Genomic DNA, 27,474 nt, shown 5'->3' on the forward strand with positions numbered 1-27,474 from the left:
ACAGTGCAGGTCCAATGCGTCATGCACTTCATGTTGCTGCCCCGTGACATTCCATCCGCCTCTCATGTGACAAATGGATTTCTAGATCAATTATGTCTAGGGTTGCATGTAGGCCCGGGCCCCATAGATCTTACAGCGATCCTCATGACGATTGATTGCTGTTGTCCAGCAGATCTGCCCTACAGAGGAACCAGGGCTGGTGGAAATCAAATAACTGTCGATTTAGTACGAGGTGTAACAGAGGAGGTGTGCTTTTTCACACACACTTGTTCTCCCATTGTCCAATCCCATCGCACCAGTCATCGGTCTTTGACAGTACGTGCAGTGCCAAAAGTCGGTTTGAGTTGGAATAGCCCGTTAAATCAAATATGATCTGAAGAAAATGCTGTCTTACTCTTGAGAAACTGCCTGCAGCTACAATTACTTATTTCAGAGAAAAAGAGCAAAATCTAAGTGTGTTCTGGCAAATATAGACTGGGCTCATTCAATTTGATCCTCTAAGAACTTACAAACCTAATGCCCACTGTGCGGATGATTACAACTACAGTATGCGAGCAGACGTGTCACCAGCTTTACGGAAAATATATGGTATGCAATGTGAAGGTAGAATTCAACTGTACAGGATACTGTAGAAATATTTCAATATGCGGTAGTACGTCTCAAGTTAATTTATCCTCTGAATAACACAAACCTGTACACTACCATTAAACACTATGTTTATGCTTCTATTTATAACACTTTGTGTTGTCTGCCTTTTTATATGCAGCTTGAGTTAAATGTAGCAGGCATTTTAACGAGGTGAATATAGTGAACTGGACTGACCTTTATATTGTAAAGAGCAGTTGGAAATCCATTAGTGGCACTCAAGGCTTGATTCTTTATTCAATAGACAAATGACACAGTAATTGTGGGTAAATGGGCAACACACAGAGATACACACAGCGATACAGTGACAGCTGAAGTTAGCAAGCCTTTCCGACATCATAGACTGCAGGAGTCGGGACCGACTCGAGCCATGCTGCAAAAGAATACCCTGGTCACTTCCTGTGAACACGAGGTCATCGCTCTGTGTCAGTCTCAGCGTCCAGCGGAAGCTTTCCCAGAGCCCCTTTCACCGCCAGACGCTCTCTTGGGCATGTTTGTGTTTCCTGGGTAACAAGGCTCTCCAGAGACATTGATAAACAAGATTTGTAGGGACATCAACTACAGTGTTGCAAGATAAACGGAAATTGATACGCCAAAGGAACTTATAAAGTCAAGAGTCTCATCGGACAGAGACATGGCTGACTTCCACGATAGTCTACATCTTCGCCAAATGTCATTGGCAGCGCCAATGATGGTTTGTAGCCCTAGTAAGAAGATCCTGGTTCAGATTATTTTGTAAATTATTATTGCCAATTAACTGTAGTGGCCCTAGCTAGAGTTGTATTTGCATGAGTCAACACTTCTCTTTTCCAGGACCTCTCTGCTCATCATGTCCCTGGTTTCGTGATAGGAACGTGTACACTATAACTAATAGGGGCCCAAACAAATATAATGACAATGTGCTAATCCCCAAACAGTCAAACTCCAAAGAGATGAGAAATTAGGCTAGGTGATTGATATTTGATTAATCTCTCATTTCATACCATGCTAAATTAGTAGGCTTAATATTTACAGAAGAAGTGCCAATCCTATCAAGTGCAAACAACACACATTTGTTCATTACTAATTTGAGCTACAGTAGGTCTCACTGAGTGACGCACTGCCTTCTCTGCCAATTCCCCGGACTCTGAAACCAATCATCTTCCAAAAACAGAGCTAATAAATGACCTCTGTTACTCCAAAGCGCTGCACAATCTCACAACACTAAGATAAGCAAATCCTTCCTTTCATTTAAAACCATCATGAATCACAGAATGTCCCCCCTGAAAGCTGCAGCTGGGGAAAATGAATACCTCCCTTTAAATATCTGTGTGAGCAGCCTGCCTCCAAAACTGGCACATCATGTAAATGCTGTGTTTGTTTACACACACCAGTGATGTGCAGTCAGGGTGTGTGTATAATCTAAAACAAAAAGTTGTTATGAAAAGCCAAATAAAAAAGGAAATGATATTTTAAAAAAAACAACATTTTTTAAATATCAACAAAAAATGTTTTTGTTATCTAATGATGTTCTGTGTGCTTCAAATCCCAAAATGTGCTAAAACTACATCAAAACCTCATAAAGGCGCCAGGGTATTCATGCCTTCCTTCCCATCCATTCAAATGGTTGACGCGTGCGGCCGTTCCTCACATATTTCGCACGTGCGTATTGCCTAAACATGGTGTGTGGGTAAGCTTTGGCCGTGCCTACACACTTTGCCGCTCGCATCTCTTGAACTGAACAAAGCTAGATAGCAAAAAAACACCTGACAAATGAACACTATACTGCACCTCAAACTATTTTCCAAGTTGGATTTCTAAGGAAAACTATATATAATTCGGAGACGGAGACGGAGACCTACGCTTCCTGACCTTCATCAGAGGAAGGGACAGAAAAATCATCCAATCGAACGCACCACACTCGGCCTGACAGACACGGCAACCCGGAGCAGGCAGTCGATCACAGAGGAGAGGAATGTTTTACAACATTTTGGACAACAGTGTTCAAATGAAAACCAGATCGTTTTGTAACTTTTTTGGACATGTTCTTCAATGGGAGGGTAGTCAGTGACGAAAGTTTGTCTCTCTATCAACTGCAATCAGAACCTGACCAGTCTAGAAAATATGGCTTAAACTGTGTGTACTATAATAGAGCAGGCGTACACTATAGATAGATATACACTACCTCTGTACTTTTCCGTATACAGTCTGAGGTCACAGAAGAGGCAAAGATAAATCGTGCTATCTCTGCAATACCTGGTGATTAGGCCTCAGGCTAAATCATTCCTGTTTGAGCACAGCATGTAGACCTATTAAAGAAGTGCTTAATGCACAGAATGATGTTAATGTCGCCACGGGACATGAAAAATAACCATGCACTCTATTCAACCTGATACACCTCATCTCTTATTGTAGTATATACTGTATATCCTTAAATGGGTGTGTAATTACTCACTTGTTCAGTCAAATAGAACTCAGATTCTTTCAATACTCCTTCATGGGCCTAAAGGACCATGGAGGTCAATGGAGATTGCTTTTGATTGTATTTAAACAGGTCGCTGTATAGGAAAGCTCTCACGTTTACTTTGAATGACTGGGACATTCCCCCGAAGGAGGATCTGACCAGTGTCGCTCAACTTTGTACGTGTTCCAGCTCTTTATTACCATACAAACAATGGGGGCATGAGAAAAAGAGCCTTTCACTCCTGGCCCCTACGGCAACGTAAAGTAGGACACATGGGAGAGTACGATTTCTCCCTTTTCTAAGGGCGCAAAAGGACCAAAACCCGGGATATTGTCGGTTGGGACTCTGGGAAGGGCGTAAGGTTTCTGATACTCCATTGAATCTCTAATCTGGCCAATGAACAATGGGGTTCTACTCGTATTCACCCTGGCTAACGTTTGTCCCAGGTGATTAAGTACACATGATTTGACATTGTGTGAAATATTTGAGACGCATGAGTTGATCGGAGTTTGAATATTACCTGTGACACGGAGGTTACTGAACAGATGACTTCACAGGAAATGGATGGCTAGGAATGCAATTGTTTATTTATTTTAAAAAAATACTTGAGCTTAGATATACATTTATGAACACCTAAAGAGAAAAGCCCGAAAAAGAAAGTGGGTGTTCTACTGCTCATTCTACTGCTCAACTATTCCTAACTTTAACCAGATGTTTAGCCAAAAATAACCCTACTACGGATGATACATAATTGCATAATCCTATGATTTTGTCTTGTGTTACACTGGACTTAAAATATTTAAGTTCTGCATTGTGTTACGGACAACACCTGGAAACATTTAGTGATGTATTAAATCAGCTTAAAACATTTATCCAGAGGAGAGATCTGAACAGATCTTTCTGTCTACTTAATGACAGCACCTAATGACAGACTGTAATCATTAGAGTGTGTTGTGCCCACCTGAAGACAAGCATTAGAGTGTGCTGTGCCCACCTGAAGACAAGCATTAGTGTGTTGTGCCCACCTGAAGACAAGCATTAGAGTGTGTTGTGCCCACCTGAAGACAAGCATTAGAGTGTGTTGTGCCCACCTGAAGACAAGCATTAGAGTGTGTTGTGCCCACCTGAAGACAAGCATTAGAGTGTGTTGTGCCCACCTGAAGACAAGCATTAGAGTGTGTTGTGCCCACCTGAAGACAAGCATTAGAGTGTGTTGTGCCCACCTGAAGACAAGCATTAGAGTGTGTTGTGTCCACCTGAAGACAAGCATTAGAGTGTGCTGTGCCCACCAGAAGACAAGCATTAGAGTGTGTTGTGCCCACCTGAAGACAAGCATTAGAGTGTGTTGTGCCCACCTGAAGACAAGCATTAGAGTGTGTTGTGCCCACCTGAAGACAAGCATTAGAGTGTGTTGTGCCCACCTGAAGACAAGCATTAGAGTGTGTTGTGCCCACCTGAAGACAAGCATTAGAGTGTGTTGTGCCCACCTGAAGACAAGCATTAGAGTGTGTTGTGCCCACCTGAAGACAAGCATTAGAGTGTGTTGTGCCCACCTGAAGACAAGCATTAGAGTGTGTTGTGTCCACCTGAAGACAAGCATTAGAGTGTGCTGTGCCCACCAGAAGACAAGCATTAGAGTGTGTTGTGTCCACCTGAAGACAAGCATTAGAGTGTGTTGTGCCCACCTGAAGACAAGCATTAGAGTGTGTGTTGTGTGTTATTGAGAGGGTGGACAGATCCACTTAGGAACTCAGCCATTCACAGCCACTCAATTTGCCAAAAGCGTGCCACAGGAAAACAAATACATTTACTCTAGCGTTTCCTCACAAGCCCTGCGTCTTAAAAAGCAAAAGAAAGCAACAAGAAAATGCTTAATAGATCCACCATTACATTTTAAAAGCCGTCCTACTCTCCCGAGACACAGCAGGGAAGGCTGTTAAAAGGGAGAGAAATGCTAACGATGACTCACTCGCCACTAAGGAGACCAGCGGCATAGAGAACTCGTGACGAACTGGGGGCAAGCAAGGCGAGGGAGTGAGGAGTGGGTAGACCTACGTACGTATGGACAAATAGTCTGGGAGAGCATTTTAGTGCATGGTCTAAAAAAATACATACATAAATAGGTTAATAAATAAATAAATCATGTACAAAAATCTTCCTGCGACGCAATTGCGCCAGAGAGAGAGCGAGAGAGAGAGAGAGACGAATAGGAGCGAGATGTGTGGGTTCAGTGGAAGTGTGTGTGAATGCTGAGGTAGACGGAAGAAAAGCAAGCTCTTTTGACAGCTCAAATAGATGTAAGAGCCGAGGACATCCTGTTCCACTTTGAGGTCAAAATGATGCTCTGGGGTGTAGATAATACGTTCAGAGAGAGAGAGAGAGAGAGAGCAAAAGGGAGGAAGGAAAGAGGAGAGGAGATGCTGTTGGAATTGTCAATGCAACATGTGTGCCAATATGTGGCAAGCATACATATACTGTAAGCCTTGTTTATACCTGCTACCAACCCTTTGTCCTGATCTTGTCCACATTCTGATTGTGCTCACATTTTTTGGACAGGTGTAGACGATTAAAATACACATTGTGATCAGATCTTCCTAAGCAGGCACACACACACACACACACACACACACACACACACACACACACACACACACACACACACACACACACACACACACACACACACACACACACCTGTATCACCTGGCCACACTTACAGTATCTTTCCCCTCTCAGTTTCTTAACACTCCAGCACTGTACACAAACAACGCCCAACAGGCTGTCTACCCTCATTTCGCCTGTCTGACCCGAAATCATTTCCCATCACTCCTCATTTACACTTATTTTCTTTGGCCCATTTTCTCTCGCCAAATCCATCTATTACCAGGACAAACGACGGATGGTAATGTTAGCTGGCCCGGCTCAGTCCCTTTACTTACCGAGGAGAAATAGGTGACAGAAGAAGCACTGACGGTCTGTGTTCGAGTCATACAGTACAGTCTTTTGGTTTTACTTGCTTACCAAAGGAATGGCAGGATCCTATTTCCCAAGATTTAGTCAGACATTTTGTTTGAGCTTTTGCCAGCAGAAAGGCCATTTGCAAGCCCTCGCAACACCTGTGAAGCTAAACAAGTAGCTACATAAATGAATAACTGACAATGCAATGTCTTACGTTATTCATGGAGGGCCTTAACAACCCATAGCGAATGACATCTTCATTCGCCTGCAGAGTATATCTAGCCTTACAGCATGTAACCTGAATATGAATCCCTCAGTCTGGAAAATAGGCTACTGTGGAATATTTACTCCCTGTTATGTGTCTATGCTACAAATCGCTATGGCTGTAAATCAACAGAGTCCGAAATACCAGAACATTCTATGAAATGTTTTTCACATTCTAAAAGCTTATGTAGCATTGTCTGTCTGAACTCAAGTTACCTGTGGAGTCAATCGGTGTGTCACATTTGTAGGACTACTGTAAATCTCAGTCCTTTAGCAACAACACTCCTTGAGATACAATTTACTTACAGTACTTAGTGCACTCTGTGTTTGTATGAACTGTGTAGGGTTTAGGGGGTTTTCCAAGTGAGATAAAGACCACGACCAAATGATGAAGCGATGGTTGGACATTAAAAACAAACATAAATAATGCATTCATTTGCTTTGTTTGTCAGGGTTCTGGAAAACACACAATTTAATAAACAGACCAGCTTACCAACTTCCCACATTTCCCATAAGCACCTCTGATCTCTTTTAGCCCCTAAATCTAAATGCCTAGATAACATACTGTATGCATAAGTTGCATAAACACATTACATGGATCAGCATTGCACTGTTGCTGTAGCTGTGCCAACACGTATGGGGTACATATCACTGCAAACCTTGAAGGAACTTGGCTCAACTCTCCATTTTAGAAGTTATGCCCGAAACTTCTAATCACACCTGTCTTTTTAAGAGACACCTGTAAGCCTCTCCGAGGTTCTTATCTCAGGAATGAAAATTCCAGCAATGATTGGTAATTAGTGCACCTGTGCAGTGGAATAATGTCCATGATGAATCACAGCTTATACCCACAGGGCCACTGTGCCATCCTAAATATAATGAGGGTATTCCAACAGCATGCAAACCGGTCCACACTTTCTTGTAGGTTCTTGCACAGGGCTGTTCAGTGCATACCAAATAGCTATTGGTAGGGCTGTGGCAGTCATTACATTTTGTCAGCCAGAGATTGTCAAGCAAATCACTGCCGGTCTCATGGTAATTGACCATTAATTAACTAACATAAACACATTTAGCATCTCCTGGCTTCCACTGATGCAGACCTTAGGAACATCTACATTTTAAAGAGTCAAATCAAATCAAAATCCAATCAAATTTTATTAGTCACATGCGCAGAATACAACAGGCATTACCTTATAGTGAAATGACTTGTGAGCCCCTAACCCACAGTGCAGTTTAAAAAATATGGATAAGAATAAGATATAAAAGTAACACGTAATTAAAGAGGAGCAGTAAGAAATAACAATATATACAGGGGGGTGACGGTACAGAGTCAATGTGCGGGGGCACCGGTTAGTTGAGGTAGTATTTATTTATTTATTTTATTTCACCTTTATTTAACCAGGTAGGCAAGTGTAGAACAAGTTCTCATTTACAATTGCGACCTGGCCAGGATAAAGCAAAGCAGTTCGACACATACAATGACACAGAGTTACACATGGAGTAAAACAAACATACAGTCAATAATACAGTATAAACAAGTCTATATACGATGTGAGCAAATGAGGTGAGATAAGGGAGGTAAAGGCAAAAAAAGGCCATGGTGGCAAAGTAAATACAATATAGCAAGTAAAACACTGGAATGGTAGATTTGCAATGGAAGAATGTGCAAAGTAGACATAAAAAATAATGGGGTGCAAAGGAGCAAAATAAATAAATAAATTAAATACAATAGGGAAAGAGGTAGTTGTTTGGGCTAAAATATAGGTGGGCTATGTACAGGTGCAGTAATCTGTGAGCTGCTCTGACAGTTGGTGCTTAAAGCTCGTGAGGGAGATAAGTGTTTCCAGTTTCAGAGATTTTTGCAGTTTTTTCCAGTCATTGGCAGCAGAGAACTGGAAGCAGAGGCGGCCAAAGAAAGAATTGGTTTTGGGGGTGACTAGAGAGATATATCTGCTGGAGTGCGTGCTACAGGTGGGAGATGTTATGGTGACCAGCGAGCTGAGATAAGGGGGGACTTTACCTAGCAGGGTCTTGTAGATGACATGGAGCCAGTGGGTTTGGCGACGAATATGAAGCGAGGGCCAGCCAACGAGAGCGTACAGGTCGCAATGGTGGGTAGTATATGGGGCTTTGGTGACAAAACGGATTGCACTGTGATAGACTGCATCCAATTTGTTGAGTAGGGTATTGGAGGCTATTTTGTAAATGACATTGCCAAAGTCGAGGATTGGTAGGATGGTCAGTTTTACAAGGGTATGTTTGGCAGCATGAGTGAAGGATGCTTTGTTGCGAAATAGGAAGCCAATTCTAGATTTAACTTTGGATTGGAGATATTTGATATGGATCTGGAAGGAGAGTTTACAGTCTAACCAGACACCTAAGTATTTGTAGTTGTCCACATATTCTAAGTCAGAGCCGTCCAGAGTAGTGATGTTGGACAGGCGGGCAGGTGCGGGTAGCGATCGGTTGAAGAGCATGCATTTAGTTTTACTTGTATTTAGCAATTGGAGGCCACGGAAGGAGAGTTGTATGGCATTGAAGCTTGCCTGGAGGGTTGTTAAAACAGTGTCCAAAGAAGGGCCAGAAGTATACAGAATGGTGTCGTCTGCGTAGAGGTGGATCAGAGACTCACCAGCAGCAAGAGCAACCTCATTGATGTATAAAGAGAAGAGAGTCGGTCCAAGAATTGAACCCTGTGGCACCCCCATAGAGACTGCCAGAGGTCCGGACAGCAGACCCTCCGATTTGACACACTGAACTCTATCAGAGAAGTAGTTGTGTGTGAACCAGGCGAGGCACTCATTTGAGAAACCAAGGCTGTCGAGTCTGCCGATGAGAATGTGGTGATTGACAGAGTCGAAAGCCTTGGCCAGATCAATGAACACAGCTGCACAGTAATGTTTCTTATCGATGGCGGTTAAGATATCGTTTAGGACCTTGAGCGTGGCTGAGGTGCACCCATGACCAGCTCGGAAACCAGATTGCATAGCAGAGAAGGTATGGTGAGATTCGAAATGGTCGGTAATCTGTTTGTTGACTTGGCTTTCGAAGACCTTAGAAAGGCATGGTAGGATAGATATAGGTCTGTAGCAGTTTGGGTCAAGAGTGTCCCCCCCTTTGAAGAGGGGGATGACCGCAGCTGCTTTCCAATCTTTGGGAATCTCAGACGACACGAAAGAGAGGTTGAACAGGCTAGTAATAGGGGTGGCAACAATTTCGGCAGATAATTTTAGAAAGAAAGGGTCCAGATTGTCTAGCCCGGCTGATTTGTAGGGGTCCAGATTTTGCAGCTCTTTCAGAACATCAGCTGAACGGATTTGGGAGAAGAAGAAATGGGGAAGGCTTGGGCGAGTTGTTGTGGGGGGTGCAGTGCTGTTGACCTGGGTAGGAGTAGCCAGGTGGAAAGCATGGCCAGCCGTAGAAAAATGCTTATTGAAATTCTCAATTATGGTGGATTTATCAGTGGTGACAGTGTTTCCTATCTTCAGTGTAGTGGGCAGCTGGGAGGAGGTGTTCTTATTCTCCATGGACTTTACAGTGTCCCAGAACGTAGTGTTGCAGGAAGCAAATTTCTGCTTGAAAAAGCTAGCCTTGGCTTTTCTAACTGCCTGTGTATAATGGTTTCTAGCTTCCCTGAACAGCTGCATATCACGGGGGCTGTTCGATGCTAATGCAGAACACCATAGGATGTTTTTGTGTTGGTTAAGGGCAGTCAGGTCTGGGGAGAACCAAGGGCTATATCTGTTCCTGGTTCTAAATTTCTTGAATGGGGCATGTTTATTTAAGATGGTTAGGAAGGCATTTTTTAAAAATATCCAGGCATCCTCTACTGACGGGATGAGATCAATATCCTTCCAGGATACCCCGGCCAGGTCGATTAGAAAGGCCTGATCGCTGAAGTGTTTCAGGGAGCGTTTTAAAGTGATGAGTGGAGGTCGTTTGACCGCTGACCCATTACGGATGCAGGCAATGAGGCAGTGAACGCTGAGATCTTGGTTGAAGACAGTAGAGGTGTATTTAGAGGGCAAGTTGGTTAGGATGATATCTATGAGGGTGCCCGTGTTTAAGGCTTAGGGGAGGTACCTGGTAGGTTCATTGATAATTTGTGTGAGATTGAGGGCATCAAGCTTAGATTGTAGGATGTCTGGGGTGTTAAGCATGTTCCAGTTTAGGTCACCTAGCAGCACGAGCTCTGAAGATAGATGGGGGGCAATCAGTTCACATATGGTGTCCAGAGCACAGCTGGGGGTAGAAGGTGGTCTATAGCAGGCTGCAACATTGAGAGACTTGTTTTTAGAGAGGTGGATTTTTAAAAGTAGAAGTTCAAATTGTTTGGGTACAGACCTGGATAGTAGGACAGAACTCTGCAGGCTATCTTTGCAGTAGATTGCAACACCGCCCCCTTTGGCAGTTCTATCTTGTCTGAAAAATAATTTTTGGTAGTCTTCCTAAGCCAGGATTCAGACACAGCTAGAACATCTGGGTTGGCAGAGTGTGCTAAAGCAGTGAATAGAACAAACTTAGGGAGGAGGCTTCTAATGTTTACATGCATGAAACCAAGGCTATTACAGTTACAGCAGTCGTCAAAAGAGAGCACCTGGTGTATAGGAGTGGAGCTAGGCACTGTAGGGCCTGGATTCACCTCTACATCGCCAGAGGAACAGAGGAGGAGTAGAATAAGGGTGCGGCTAAAAGCAATAAGAATTGGTCATCTAGAACGTCTGGAACAGAGAGTAAAAGGAAGTTTCTGGGGGCGATAAAATAGCATCAAGGTATAATGTACAGACAAAGGTATGGTAGGATGTGAATACAGTGGAGGTAAACCTAGGTATTGAGTGATGAAGAGAGAGATATTGTCTCTAGAAACATCATTGAAACCAGGAGATGTCATTGCATGTGTGGGTGGTGGAACTAATAGGTTGGATAAGGTATAGTGAGCAGGACTAGAGGCTCTACAGTGAAATAAGCCAATAAACACTAACCAGAACAGCAATGGACAAGGCATATTGACATTTAGGAGAGGCATGCTTAGTCGAGTGATCAAAAGAGTCCGGAGAGTGGCGAGGTTGGTTGGGGGTCACGGCGATTTAGACAGCTAGCCAGGCCATCGGTAGCAAGCTAGCATAGGATGGACATCTGTTATTAGCCACCTCTTGCGTTCCGTCAGTAGATTAGTGGGGTTCTGTGTGGTAGAGGGGATTAATCCAAATCACACAACAACAACAAAAATAAAAACAATAGATATAGTTATAGAGGCCCAAGAAGAAAAAATAATAATAATAAAAAAATTAAAATAAATTGTCCGATTGTCTATTCAGATAGCAGCCGATAAGACAGCTAACGGTTAGCGGACCGCAGATGGGCGTTCAGGTAACGTCGCGACGGAGGAGCCAGCCGGATAACTCCTTCGGGTAGATAACGTCGGCAGTCCAGTTGTGAAGGCCCGGTGGGGCTCCGCGTAGGCAGTAAAACGGGTCCGGATAGATGACTGCAGCCCAGGAGTGATTGATGGAACTATTCAGCTGGCTAGCCCCGGAATAATTGATGTTTGCTCCAGAATCGACGAAAGCTTTAACTAGCTTCTGATTATCTTCTGGATTAGCTTCTGGCTAGCTCCTGGCTAGCTTCTGGCTAGTTTCTGGTTAGCTTCTGACCTAGCTTCTGATTAGCTTCTGGATTAGTTTCTGGCTAGCTTCTTGGAGGATTACAGATTTGAGGTAAATAATACTTTTTTATAAATATAAATTGGTGAGGCGGGTTGCAGGAGAGTGTTTTGAAGATGAGTTTATGGAAAATAAATAAAAAAAATGTATGAAAAAAAGTTGCAAATATATATATAAACACGACAAGACGAGGACAAAAGACGTCTGAACTGCTATGCCATCTTGGATCAGAAAATATAATAAATAATAATAAAATATAATATAAAAACCCTTGAAGTGTGTCCAAACTTTTGACTGGTACTGTATGTATGTGTGTTAGAAGGGCATGTCATGAAGACCTGTGGGGGGTCCTGTTCCCAGAATGTCATAAAAACAATCTGACTACATCAAAATAACACAAAATAACACACACTCAGTGCTGAGCAACAGACTGACTGTGTGGTCTATAATATAACCACCTAAAATATGGTGAGCGTTCATCTTCGGGGCAGCAATACCTGCCAGTTTCTTTGTTTTCCAAAGGCCCAACTCCTCATCCTTGCCCTTTCGGTGTGAAAGACTGTTTACATATATCTCTTATACAAGACACTTGCATTAAGCTGATTCATGGCCTCCTTGAGGTGTTGGGTTGGAAACCATAAACAGCAATATTTCTGGGCTGAGAGGAGAAGAAGAGAGCAGCGAGCAGGAGACGTTATTATTGTTATCTTTTCTTCTCCATTAGGCAGGGATGGAGGGAGCGGAGGGAGAGAGAGGCAGGATGTTCGGGGAGCTAGCCGACGGGCCCTTTTATGGGGCCACATTTCGCACTCAATAAACCTTGTTTCCACTTTATTTGGACTCCCCCAAAAAATACACCACGCTGCCGGAAGAAAAAGAAAGAGAGAAAGAGAGAGAAAGAGAGAGAGAGTGTGTGTGTGTGTGTGTGTGTGTGTGTGTGTGTGTGTGTGTGTGTGTGTGTGTGTGTGTGTGTGTGTGTGTGTGTGTGTGTGTGTGTGTGTGTGTGTGTGTGTGTGTGTGTGTTTGACAAATAGCATCTCCAGACTCCAGCATCTCTCCAATGAGTCAATATACCAAAGTCTGAGAAGTCCTGGAACAGACTCCATCCACACAGTCTGTCAATATACTCTGTTGCTTTATTAGACCTTGGTCTATGTGTGTCTAAGGAAGTCAGGACATCTTTCCAACCAAACTAAGTCTCACGAACACACAGAGTTCTCAAGCCAAGAAATGTCCCTTGCCATTCCCTGAACCAACCAATCAGGGATAGACAATACTTAAACCCGGGTCTTACCAACCAATCCAAACCAACCAAGTCTCACACACACCGTCCTCCTCAAGCCAAGAAACTTCCCTTTCCTGAACCAACCAATCTTCTGTTTATCATAGTAAATGTTTTCTGCTGGCCAACAATCCAGTGATTGTGCATGTGTAACTTTAATATGCAGTCACGCTCCCATTCCCATACAGAAATAGTGCCCGTTAATATCATCCTGTCTCCAGGAGACCAAGAAGGAAAATGAGGTGATGCAGACAGTCTGAAAGTCACCACAGAAAACAAGAATCTATTGGAAACAGAGGCAGAAGATGTACTGTGCACTCCAATGTAAGGAGATTCCTTTTGAGGAAGGGGGCGATAGGTTTGCACTGAAGCCAGAATGTTTTTGTGCCAACTCATACTCCAATAACTCTAATAAAGTACCTTTTATGAAGGCCTCTCGAGTGATGCAGTGGTTTAAGGCACATAATCGCAGTGCTAGCTGTGCCACTAGAGATTCTGGGTTCAAGTCCAGGCTTTGTCGCAGCCGGCCGCGACCGGGAGACCCATGGGGCGGCGCACAATTGGCCCAGCTTCAACCGGGTTAGGATTTGGTTTGGCCGGCAGGGATGTCCTTGTCCCATCGCGCACTAGCGACTCCTGTGGTGGGCTGGGGGCAGTGCACACTCACATGGTCGCCTGGCGCACAGTGTTTCCTCCGACACATTGGCGCAGCTGGCTTCCGGGTTAAGTGGGCATTGTGTCAACAAGCACTGCGGCTTAAAAAATAAATATCCATATAGTCTGTGGGATGTGCGTAACTGTGTATGTCATCCTGACTATCGTCATCATAAACAGACATATTTGTGAGCCCTGAACGAGGTTTGAGTAATCTGATGTTATGTACCACATGGAGAATCTATGATACTCATTGAAGAGACAAGATGAATCATCCCCTTGCAAGTGTGGTAATATTTATCATATTTACATGTATTATTAACTGAGTGGTTCGAGCACTGAATGCTGATTGGCGGACGGCTGTGGTATATCAGACCGTATACCACGGGTATAGCAAAACATAGATTTTTATTGCCCTAATTACGTTGGTAACTAGGCTGTATTACAACCGGCCGTGATTGGGTGTCCCATAGGGTGGCGCACAATTGGCCCAGAGTAGTCCGTGTTAGGGTCTGGCCAGGGTAGGCCAACATTGTAAATAAGAATTGGTTCTTAACTGACTTGCCCAGTTAAATAAAGGTTAAATAAATAATACAAAAGGTAGAGTAATGGCCTACTGCACGTTCTACTCTAACCCTAAAATCCTTAATGCAAGTGTCAATTTGCAAAAAAGCTCCGGGTCTTAGCTTCCGGAAAACACCGCAGTGGTTCTGTCAGGTTAACCCGGCTATCGATAATTTCCCCCGAAAGCAATCACACCCACCTTCTCTCTGACTCAAACTCTCTCCTTATCCACTGATAACCCCTGTCTTTCTGGATGTAAGTAAGCCGATACGGTTGAAAAACATAACACGTATATTTGACATTGGAATCTGTAGAATTGTACAGAAAATTAGCAAAAGCACTTAGCTTTGGCCAAGTGCCAATGTTTCGTCATATTCCTTTCACTAGGCGGTGACTTTCTCTTGTAATTGAGACGTTGGAGGTGGCTGTCACCAATTTAAAGCTGTCATCGGCAAACTGTTTGGTCAAAGACGTCAGTTTGAGAGTTGCAACGGCTGGACTTCTGAGAAGCACACTGATCCGTCTGACCTCTTCTTTCAAGTTTGGATTGAGTCTTCAAATGAAAATGTTTTACAAACTGGTGCCTGATACACCACAAAGCTGCTAGCCTAAATGTCTCCTCGCCCCCTTTTCCTCAGACTTTTATCAGTACACTCTGTGCTGGAGAGCAGTACACTCTCTCTCATTTATTGTGTTGAGAGTCATGTGGTTTTGAACATTTGTTTCTGCGAGCCATGATCAGATTTAAATCTCTTTATGGCAAGAACGTCACAGGACAGGGCTACTCAACGACTATTTCAGGAGGTCCAGTGACACAAATGTCCCTCGGGTGGCAACGGTCCGGATGGATATCGCTCTTTATTGGCACTGCGGTACAGCGTGGTAACAAACAGAGTCGTCGACAGCGTTACGAAACATGTTGCGATATAAAATGTTCATTAAATACATTAAATGAGACGATAAAATGAATTACAAATTCTTCATTTTGAATTGTAAAACATGCGCATCATTGCTGAAGAACAAAAGTGGTTGCACAGTTGTCTTAGCACTGTGAACCATTGTACATGGGCCTTGAATGATTAAATAATACTTACATGTAACACACTGCACGTTTCCTGGAGAACTGAAGATAATCATCTGAATGATAAGAAAGTCACTGTGGGCCTGTAATAATAATATACAGTGCCTTGCGAAAGTATTCGGCCCCCTTGAACTTTGCGACCTTTTGCCACATTTCAGGCATCAAACACAAAGATATAAAACTGTATTTTTTTGTGAAGAATCAACAACAAGTGGGACACAATCATGAAGTGGAACGACATTTATTGGATATTTCAAACTTTTTTAACAAATCAAAAACTGAAAAATTGGGCGTGCAAAATTATTCAGCCCCTTTACTTTCAGTGCAGCAAACTCTCTCCAGAAGTTCAGTGAGGATCTCTGAATGATCCAATGTTGACCTAAATGACTAATGATGATAAATACAATACACCTGTGTGTAATCAAGTCTCCGTATAAATGCACCTGCACTGTGATAGTCTCAGAGGTCCGTTAAAAGCGCAGAGAGCATCATGAAGAACAAGGAACACACCAGGCAGGTCCGAGATACTGTTGTGAAGAAGTTTAAAGCCGGATTTGGATACAAAAAGATTTCCCAAGCTTTAAACATCCCAAGGAGCACTGTGCAAGCGATAATATTGAAATGGAAGGAGTATCAGACCACTGCAAATCTACCAAGACCTGGCCGTCCCTCTAAACTTTCAGTTCATACAAGGAGAAGACTGATCAGAGATGCAGCCAAGAGGCCCATGATCACTCTGGATGAACTGCAGAGATCTACAGCTGAGGTGGGAGACTCTGTTCATAGGACAACAATCAGTTGTATATTGCACAAATCTGGCCTTTATGGAAGAGTGGCAAGAAGAAAGCCATTTCTTAAAGATATCCATAAAAAGTGTCGTTTAAAGTTTGCCACAAGCCACCTGGGAGACACACCAAACATGTGGAAGAAGGTGCTCTGGTCAGATGAAACCAAAATTGAACTTTTTGGCAACAATGCAAAACGTTATGTTTGGCGTAAAAGCAACACAGCTCATCAACCTGAACACACCATCCCCACTGTCAAACATGGTGGTGGCAGCATCATGGTTTGGGCCTGCTTTTCTTCAGCAAGGACAGGGAAGATGATTAAAATTGATGGGAAGATGGATGGAGCCAAATACAGGACCATTCTGGAAGAAAACCTGATGGAGTCTGCAAAAGACCTGAGACTGGGACAGAGATTTGTCTTCCAACAAGACAATGATCCAAAACATAAAGCAAAATCTACAATGGAATGGTTCAAAAATAAACATATCCAGGTGTTAGAATGGCCAAGTCAAAGTCCAGGCCTGAATCCAATCGAGAATCTGTGGAAAGAACTGAAAACTGCTGTTCACAAATGCTCTCCATCCAACCTCACTGAGCTCGAGCTGTTTTGCAAGGAGGAATGGGAAAAAAATTCAGTCTCCCGATGTGCAAAACTGATAGAGACATACCCCAAGGGACTTACAGCGGTAATCGCAGCAAAAGGTGGCGCTACAAAGTATTAACTTAAGGGGGCTGAATAATTTTGCACGCCCAATTTTTCAGTTTTTGCTTTGTTAAAAAAGTTTGAAATATCCAATAAATGTCGTTCCACTTCATGATTGTGTCCCACTTGTTGTTGATTCTTCACAAAAAAATACAGTTTTATATCTTTATGTTTGAAGCCTGAAATGTGGCAAAAGGTTGCAAAGTTCAAGGGGGCCGAATACTTTCGCAAGGCACTGTAATACTGTGGGCAATATTCATGTGTAAGCCACTCTGGGCCTGGCTCTTGCATCAATGAGAGAAATTGGGCTTTCTGTCTCCTGCCAATGCTTTGAACTTTGGCACAAATGGTGTGCGAGCAACTCAGATAACGTTGCAGGTGTTCATCGGTGAGCCCGGTGTGGTATTTGTTTCAAAAAAAAAAGTTCATTGTGGAGAAGGCTGATTCACAGCTGTATGTGGAGCCAAACATGGTCAGGATGTGTCGTGCCAGTTTCTTGAGAAAATGGACATCAGCTACAGGCACCGTCTTTCCCCCAGAAAGTAACAAGGTCACAACCACCAGCCTGCTCCTTCAAAGACACATTTTATTGCAGCGCAATCAACTCCATATTGTCGTTTTGCAACATCTACCCATCTGATCTGTTTTGCTTATCTGACAACGTTGTCACATTTGTGACCATGAAGGGGTTCTGGATGAGCAGCAGCAGTTCTCTTCCAACAGTGAGTCATCAAAGCTCCAATTTCTTCCGGAAAGCCCGGACTGCTGTTATCATATCACACACTGTGTTGTCCCGTCCCTGCAGCTTAACATGGTTGATTAAGGTGTGATGTGATGTCTGTCAAAAATGCAACTGTTTCCATCTTTTCCTCATCTTCCAAAAACTCAGGAAACTGGGTTGCCTTATCACTCTTTTGCGCTGATAAGAAAGGCTTTGATTTCCTCCCAAATGGCCCAAAAGCATTCCAAAACCCTGCATTTGCTGAGCAATATGATATTGTTGTGCAAAACTGGCATTGGCCTCTGTTAGAAAGCCTCGTAGCAGGCGGTGTTATCGGGACGATGTTGCTCTCAAAAGTTTCATCATCGTTGTCATATCCTCAGAATACTCTTTTCCTAGGCTGACACACAGCACAGATTGATGGGTGATGCTGTCAGGTTTAGGGTGGTCCTTTTTCAAATGTGCAACCAGTCCCCTCTCTGTTCCTATCAAGGCAGGAGCTCCGTCTGTGCTGATAGAGACCACTGACTTCAGATCTCTCCCACTTTTTGTCAGCATCCCTTATGGGGTATCCTCTCCGTGTGTGTGTGTGTGTGTGTGTGTGTGTGTGTGTGTGTGTGTGTGTGTGTGTGTGTGTGTGTGTGTGTGTGTGTGTGTGTGTGTGTGTGTGTGTGTGTGTGTGTGTGTGTGTGTGTGTGTGTGTGTGTGTGTGTGTGTGTGTGTGTGTGTGTGTGTGTGTGTGTGTGTGTGTGTGTGTGTGTGTGTGTGTGTGTGTGTGTGTGTGTGTGTGTGTGTGTGTGTGTGTGTGTGTGTGTGTGTGTGTGTGTGTGTGTGTGTGTGTGTGTGTGTGTGTGTGTGTGTGTGTGTGTGTGTGTGTGTGTGTGTGTGTGTGTGTGTGTGTGTGTGTGTGTGTGTGTGTGTGTGTGTGTGTGTGTGTGTGTGTGTGTGTGTGTGTGTGTGTGTGTGTGTGTGTGTGTGTGTGTGTGTGTGTGTGTGTGTGTGTGTGTGTGTGTGTGTGTGTGTGTGTGTGTGTGTGTGTGTGTGTGTGTGTGTGTGTGTGTGTGTGTGTGTGTGTGTGTGTGTGTGTGTGTGTGTGTGTGTGTGTGTGTGTGTGTGTGTGTGTGTGTGTGTGTGTGTGTGTGTGTGTGTGTGTGTGTGTGTGTGTGTGTGTGTGTGTGTGTGTGTGTGTGTGTGTGTGTGTGTGTGTGTGTGTGTGTGTTGTGTGTGTGTGTGTGTGTGTGTGTGTGTGTGTGTGTGTGTGTGTGTGTGTGTGTGTGTGTGTTTCTAGATTTGTTAAGCCCAACAGCTCCTCACAGGATTCCTTCTTTGTTTCATTATACAATCTGACAAACACCAGAAGCTGGGCATTATCATTGTTATCTGTTGAATCATCCACAGCTAATGAAATGCATGATGCATTCTGAATGGCCTCATCCAAGTTATGACGTTAATAAATCTTCAGCTAAGATGTCATTCTCCTCATTGGTGTGGAACCTGACGGTGGGATCTGTTTGATCTTTTCTCTGAGCTCATATTTTTGTTTTAGCTTCAAGCAAGGTGTCAGCAGCTGCACGCATCCATTCTTTAACCAAATAAGCGTCAGAATTTGTTGTTGTTGTGTTTTCCCAAAACCCAGGCTATCCTCAGTGAACACTCCCAATAAATGTAGTTGGGCTGTCAGGGAATTGACCAGGACTTTGAGTTGGTTAACCTTGTTTGTTCTCACCTCCGTGGTTAGGGTATACACTGGATCGATATTACTATGCAACATTGGCACTTTTCACGAGGGCTGCGGACTCAATGCATATCAGGCACATTGGTTTTGTGCTGGGTGTGGGGAGAATTACGTTTTGTCTACACGTCTTTGAAAATACTCTTTTCGGCGAAAATTTGTATTAAAAAAGAAAATAAAAAAAGCCATATTACTAAATATACTTGTAACTAAGCTCCTATCTGCGTTATTAACAGGTGAACCGTGGTCAAATCCTTCTGTTTATGTCTGCCTGCTTGTCCCGAGGTTCCGTAGCCTCATGTATTTGCATGTAACCTCGCGATTGGAATAGACGGGGCACTGGTAGAGGTGAGCGTTGCGTCGAGAGAGAAAGCGAGGTTGCTGAGTTAGAGAGGCTGCGGCACCTGGTTGATTTTTGAAAGCGGTCTAAAAATGGTGTATTTACTTTTATTTAACTAAATGAGATGTCAATACGGACCGAACAACCCTTCTCTGGGTCTGGACCACGACCACGCTCCGCTAGTTGAATTTGGCTGTCATAGTTGGATGATGTGTGTAAAGTCTTGCAATGTACAGGGCTGGGCTGTAAAACTCATACTTCCCTTTTATAGAAGTGGTATTCCTTATTCCACATGACCTATTAGTGGTTAATAATACATGTTCATTGCGAAGTACATCCTGTTGCCTGCCTGTATAGTGTACAATACTTACAATACTATATGGGTTATCATGGAAAACAGTCCCTGATTTGACCTTCACAGACATCAGTGTTACATAATGGGATGATTAAACATGGATAACATTCAAAGAAATATTTTCAAACGCCATGGAGAGCAATCGGTCTTCATTTGTGCCGTGCAAGAGACATATGCTCTTCATTGTCTTGTTAGCTACTGCAGATATTGTCCTAAACAGCATACTAAATATGGTGCCCCGTTTGCCATGTGCATTAGGCTATACAGGAGCGTTAAGGCAGTTTGCAACGGTGATTCAGAATGTGTTGAATTGCCTTGGGTAAAGTAAGGGTACTTCAGACCAGAACAACAATCAGCGGTTATTTTAGTAGATTGTTTCTAGTGTAAACATCACTGAAACATGGGAACTAAAACAAATACTGCTCTTCTAACAAAAATAAGCCCATAAGCCAAAGCTCACTGATGCACTCCAATAGATGAACAAAGAGAAAGACACAAACCTGGAAAGACAGACAGCCGGAAGACAGACAGAGAGAAACAGACAGAAAATTGTGTAAACAGTCCAACAGATAGGCATTAGGCACATACATATACTGTACTGTACAGCGAACGGACAGGCAGGGAGGCAGGCAAGCAGACAGATAGCGGTCCTCCTACCTGATTTACCCACTCCTGCTCTTCCGAAAACGGCCAGCTTCACCTCAGGGCTCTTCGCCATGGCAGCAGGTAGTGACTGGAACCAGATCGGACCAATCACAGAGCTGATAGATTGCACAGCGGGTTCCGGGATCAGCGACCCATCCTCAGTTCAAGACACGGGAGCTGGGATGTCTGGGAAAGCAAAACCATCAAATACGGCTTTAAGGCTTTAATATGAAACAGCTTTGTCACAAATCAACTTAGATGTACACTACCTCAAAAGTTTTAGAACACCATTCAAGGGTTTTTCTTTTCTACATTGTAGAATAACAGTGAAGACATCACAACTATGAAATAACACGTATAGAATCATGCAGTAACCAAAAAAGTGTTAAACAAAAAAAAAATATATATATATATATATATATATATTATATTTGAGATTCTTCAAATAGCCACCCTTTGCCTTGATGACAGCTTTGCACACTCTTGGCATTTTCTCAACCAGCTTCATGAGGTAGTCACCTGGAATTTCAATTAACAGGTGTGCCTTCTTGAAAGTTAATTTGTGGAATTTATTTCCTTCTTAATTCGTTTGAGCCAATCAGTTGTGATGTGACAAAGTAAGGGGTATACAGAAGATAGCCCTGTTTGGTAAAAGACCATATTATGGCAAGTCCATATTATGGCAAGTCCATATTATGGCAAGAACAGCTCAAATAAGCAAAGAGAAACAACAGTCCATCATTACTTTAAGACATGAAGGTCAGCCAATACTGAACATTTCAAGAACTTTGAACGTTTCTTTAAGTGCAGTCGCAAAAACCATCAAGCGCTATGATGAAACTGGCTCTCATGAGGACCGCCACAGGAAAGGAAGAGCCACTGTTACCTCTGCTGCAGAGGATGGGGTCATTACATTTACCAGCATCAGAAATTGCAGCCCAAATAAATGCTTCACAAAGTTCAAGTAACAGACACATCTCAACATCAACCGTTCAGAGGAGACTGACTGAATTAGGCCTTCATGGTTAAATTGCTGCAAAGAAACCACTACATGATTCCATATGTGTTATTTCATAGTTTTGATGTCTTCACTATTATTCTACAATGTAGAAAATCGTAAAAAAATCAAGAAAAAGCCTTGGATGAGTAGGTGTTCTCAAACTTTGGACTGGTATTTCCTGCTGGGATCTGAAGCTATGTGAAATGACAGACGAGAAGCCTTTAATATACAATTCCCAAGGCAGTGAGTCGTCAAAATGGAAAAGGCACGCGATTCGAGGTTGTCCGGTTTATGTGGGTTGAGGTCTCTGGATCCGAGAAAAGCATGTTTATGTCTAATGCAGGAAATAAATGTATAATGAGTGTAAGTGTAGTTTTCTTCGTAATGAGAAATCAGGTGTAATGTACTTTGACGCTGTCAAATGGCTGTCAATGGTGTGCTAATTTAAAGACCCTCAATGCGCTGTAAGCCATTTTGGCTCAGGGTAACAGGTGGCTGCAGGTCTTTCTGGCCATCCTCGTGCTGACAGGCAGTTCATCATTCTGATAATCTCTTATTATATAAAAGGAGCTCCATATCACTGGGGAGGGAGAGGCAATGTGAACCTCTCCGAGAAGCTGTGGATGTGTCAGGGTGCTATGGCTCCTGTTTATCAATGGCTTAGCCCTGACACACACACACACACACACACACCAACTGAAGGATGGATGAGGCCCATCTGCAGAAGCGTTACCGCGAGCAACAGCATCACCACTGATATGCGTCACATACTCCTTTTTTTGCGCGGCAGGCTGTTAGCAGGTGCATTAATATCTGGGAGAGAGAGAGAGAGCGAGAGAGAGAGAGAAAAAGAGAGCGAGAGAGAGAAATTGAGTGCGCACATATGTGGGAGGGCAGTCTTCTGAAATTATTCATTCAGAAATAAAGCCAATGAGTCCGTGCTCTAAATAACAGTCAATTCAGCACTAATCTGTTTAGCTAGAAACCAGCCGATCTGTGTTGCTGCTGACGCTGAAGATAACTGACAGAAATAAACTCCAAACATCACGCATAGATGTACTATGCTTCACCTTTTTATGAGGAATGACGGGAAACGACTGCACATTCTCTCTTCAACTACGAAATGAACACTGTTTAATTAACACAGTACAAATGTATGTCTACGTCCTGGGCTGGCAGCTCCAATTGCGTTTTTCCCCCCTTATTTAGAAAATGGGTGCTGCTCAGTACACCATTTATACTGAGTGAAATTGTCTGCGTTCCAAATGGAACCCTATTCCATACATAGAGAACCACTTTTGACTAGAGTAGTGTCATTTGAGACACAGACAGTTTATTCACACCAGGTTGGCTGAGATCACGAAGTGCGGTGAATTACCTCCAATTATCCAATCACAATCTCTTTCAGACCCTGGCACTGGTGCCATCGACAGCCATCCCTCAATAACACTCACCCCCTCACTGTCTTGTTGTGTACAGTCACACAGCACTCTCCTAGCCTTCCCTCTCAAATTGAGCCCTTATATGGTATGATTGTGCACCGTCTGTGCCCTGTCCTAGCCTCCCGAAGGGGCTTGAGTGGCAAACGAGTGTCTCAGTCAACATCGCTGAGGTCATCCTCTCCATCGCTCCCCTCCCATCATCTATCCCCCCATTTCCCCATCCAGACCCAATAAACAGAGAGACCCAGGAGACCTCTTTCTGAGGCCACACCACCACTCTGGGTTTATACAGCCTTATGCTGCTGCACCAGGGGCTGCAGTGCCAAGCTCCGTCTCTCTCTCTCTTTCCAGAGTGAGAAATTAGCATCATCTATCTCACAACGTTTCTCTCCTGCCAAGGGAAGCTGAAGGTTCTATCCGTCTGGCTTCAACGGCTGTCTCGCTTTGGAGACACATGTATCACAACGTTGCAACAACATTTAAACAATATTCCCCATCCGTGAGGCTAGAGCTCTTCCGAGCACCCACCGTGGTCAAGTAGAACCAAGGCGGGACACACACACACACACACACTCCCTCATCCTGCTAACGGCATTGCCACTTCCCTTGGCCCACACTCTATCTGTAATAAAGGGGAGGCCAGATGAATAGGCTCAATAAGTCCTGTGATGGATTGCGTTAAGTGGCTGCTAAGTGGTCAGGGGAGAATGAGGCCGGGGCAGACTTGGTGACAAATTAAACACATCTGGAGTTAAAAAAATAATAACGAATCCTGCCGCAAAGAGCCTTGGGCGATAGTGAGATCTGAGCATACTGTATGGTGATGTGTGTGAGAGAGAGAGGGGAGGGGAGATATATGGGTGATAGTTGCATTGCCTCTCTGTAAATCTATGCTCTACACAACTTTAAGATTCATTGCTTAAGAACCATTAAAGCCTGTTAAAAGCGAGGACGAGGAAAATACAACGTGCTGGCGTTTCACCTGAGGGCTGTACACTCGAGACCTTGTCTAAACACTCCAAATAAGCACATTTATTTTTCTTTCCACGCCAAAGCCAGAGCTCTGTGCCCATGCCCAGTCCCCAGTGCCATTTATGTCATTTAATGTTGAGTCAACAGTGAATGTGGGTGGTGTCGTAGTTACTTCAGTAGATGGAATTACAGGCTGAATGCTTCCAAACCCTGGGTGGAGACCTGAGTCAGTGCTTTGAGCCATAGTGCACCACACGCTAAAGAAAGACCTCCAAAAACCACCGCTTTTTCAAAGGGACACTAAAAACCTGCCTGATGTGTGCACTGTTTTATCAGAGTCAATGTGGCAAATGACATTAGCAAAGATGTATTTTCAATGTTCACTTTTCCATACCTGTTGAAGAAGCTGTTGAAAAGGTTCAACACTAATTGTGTGTATTTCAGTAGGCTGCACCCTGCCTGGATAATATAATACAATAACATTCCAATCTTTCCAGGTGGTAAGTTGAAGGGCACATCACATTGAAAGATCACATTGAAAGACCTCACAATGTAAAATTCCATTATTTCATTCTGTCATATTGAACTTATGGTATTAAGCAGTGGTTGCCTCTCGGCAGTCCCCTCGCCAATCCCGTGCGAACCCTGGTCTGTGTGTGTGTGTGTGTGTGTGTGTGTGTGTACTCTGAGAACATCAGATCTGTTACACTCCACACAGCCAGCTCAAGTCCTAGATGACATGAATGCGAAATGAGCAGCAGCAATGTGATAATTCTCACTGCTTGGCTTGCACAGGGAATTGGGGTAACTGACATATTAGACTATCTTCAAGCCACAGTATGTAACATTTCTAGTTGTTTCAATTAATGACATACCCATTGTTTTTGTAAGAATATGACTTAAACATTCCTTTTTGGGCTTACTACAACGGTCTTGCCTTATTATTACCAAACAAAAAACTAAGTTTACTCCATTGCTCATGTTTTATATTATGAACAAACAAAGTACAGCTTCAAGTAATGTCTTTCCTTGAGCATTTTAATTGGCCTACAGATATAATAGAAACCCCGTTCTCTTTGCATGTGAAAATATAATGGGCTGAATTTGATCCATTGTTTATGCGTTTGGCCCTTTCTTTAGTGTATAGATGTTTTATTGTCACATAACCCTAATTTGATTCACTGCGCCTATTGCTCAAGAGCACAGCGACAGATTTTCACTTTGTCAGCTCGGGCATTCGAACCAGCGACCTTTCGCTTGGTTATTAGCCCAACACTCTAACCAGTAGGATGCATGTGACAGATTGTGCTTGAATTATTTGTTCCTATCCAATATGAGCCGCAGAAAACATATCATAGTTGTCTGCCACAGGTAGGTAGGAGATGTGTCACATCATTAGTCTACAGGTGACATTGACATGCTACTGACGTGGAACCAAAGCGTATGTGGAAATAGAACGGGAGATTGCATAATTACTTTAGAAAAATGAGAAATAGATATGAAACTAAATAAAGTAAACTGACTTACTTAACGTCGTTTTTACAGTTTTAGATCTCATTTAATGTAGCCATATGAACAACCAAGTGACTTCTGTTAGGTTACTTTTGGAGACCAATGTCATTCCAATCTTAATCTCATAATAAAAGATTGACTCACCAAACGACTGGTCAACGTAAAACAATCCTTGTTCTGAAAACAGCTGCGATGGAGGAACAAAAGTTCATCAATGTTTCTACAGCTTGTGACAAGGAGAGGCGATGTCTTCACTCGATTCCAACAGATTCGGACCCAGCGTTCCCCTTAGAGTCTTAGGAGCGCAAGGTGGACACATCTACTTGTCCTCTGATCCAAGCAGACTGAACTGTGGTCAACCACCCGCACTGTCAAGGTATCGCCAAACGAGGGTCAGCTGCAAGACACGGAGTGGATCTACTGAACTTCTGTTTTTGATAGCATATTGGCGCGCTGCATACCGTTGCATCTGATGCAGATGGAAGCGGAAGACACTAGGGCCCTCTGCCGTCATTAAAATGAAATAAAACACCGTAGGCTAGACTCAAAAGGTGAACAAATAAATAATTAGGTTACAATGTAATTGGATTAATCAATTGATATATCATGGTATTGTATTGAAAGTAATGATTGGTTACTATTTTAAAACAGAGATTGTGGACAAGTGCAAGAGCAGTCTCTCGCTCTCTCTCTCTGTAGCCTAATTTTATCACATCAACAAAAAATGCAGCAATTTTAGTCAGATAATCAGATGTTCTACCTTCTTGCCCTTTGTGCTGTTGTCTGTGCCCAATAATGTTTGTACCATGTTGTTGTTATGTTGTGTTGCTACCATGCTGTGTTGTCATGTGTTGCTGCCTTGTTATGTTGTGGTCTTATTATGTCTCTCTTTTTGTTGTGTTGTCTCATGTCCTGATGTGTGCTTTGTCCTAGATTGATATTTTATACATTTTTTTACTTTTAATCCCAGCCCCCCTCCCTGCAGGAGGCCTTTTGCCTTTTGGTGGGCCGTCATAGTTAAATAACGGTTAAATCAAAAATATATGTACAAAAGATGTAAAGTATATGATATTGTTATATGCTCACTATTTGGATAAGGTTGATCTTACTGAGGTCGGATGGATTTGAACATTTAAAATGTCATTGGCTGTAAATTGGTCTGAGAGGAAATGTCCATTGACCTGTCCTAAGATTTCTTATCAACAGAATCCTTAGTTAGTTTCCTTTGCTTATATATATTTTTTTGCATAAAGAGTTGATAAAGGCTTTGTAAATAAGGTGGCCTTCATTTCATTTGAGATCTGTTGTGCAGTTTGCGAGAAAAAGAGGGCTATTTGATGTTTTTCACATTCCCTGGCGCACAGTGATCATCAGTGTGGGTGAGAGGAACCTTTTCTCCAAAGTCCACCAGACTGGCGATATAGAGAGCAACCCTATTGGTCAGAATTCCAGCTTTATATTCTGATACAATAACTGTAGAACCATATGAGCAGGGCCATGCACAGACCTTTGGAGGGGCAGGTGCTCAAAGTGCCCCCCCACAAAAAAAAATACATTCATAGCTAATTATCTAATGCTCCTGTAGCCAACATTTAACATATTCAGTACCAGCCAAAAGTTGATACACCTACTCATTCAAGAGTTCTTTATTTGTTTACTATTTTCTACATTGTTGAAAAATAAAAACAAAACTATGAAATAACACATAAG

The 27,474-nt window shown here is 43.1% G+C and overlaps 1 protein-coding gene across 1 annotated transcript in view; it reads right to left on the reverse strand.

Annotated features, from left to right (window-relative positions):
* LOC135514761 (ras-related and estrogen-regulated growth inhibitor) overlaps positions 1 to 26,162 on the reverse strand; it is a 43,543-nt gene extending 17,381 nt beyond the window's left edge. The window contains exons 1-2 of the mRNA XM_064938328.1: positions 25,909 to 26,162; positions 20,851 to 21,024 (exon numbers count right to left, since the gene is read on the reverse strand). Of these exons, the coding sequence (XP_064794400.1) occupies positions 20,851 to 20,911 (61 nt within the window). The 5' untranslated portion in view covers positions 20,912 to 21,024; positions 25,909 to 26,162. The remainder of the gene's footprint in view (positions 1 to 20,850; positions 21,025 to 25,908) is intronic.
* Between the last annotated feature and the right edge of the window lie 1,312 nt (positions 26,163 to 27,474).

This window comes from Oncorhynchus masou, chromosome 26, assembly GCF_036934945.1.
Source record: "Oncorhynchus masou masou isolate Uvic2021 chromosome 26, UVic_Omas_1.1, whole genome shotgun sequence".
Lineage (NCBI taxonomy): Eukaryota > Metazoa > Chordata > Actinopteri > Salmoniformes > Salmonidae > Oncorhynchus > Oncorhynchus masou.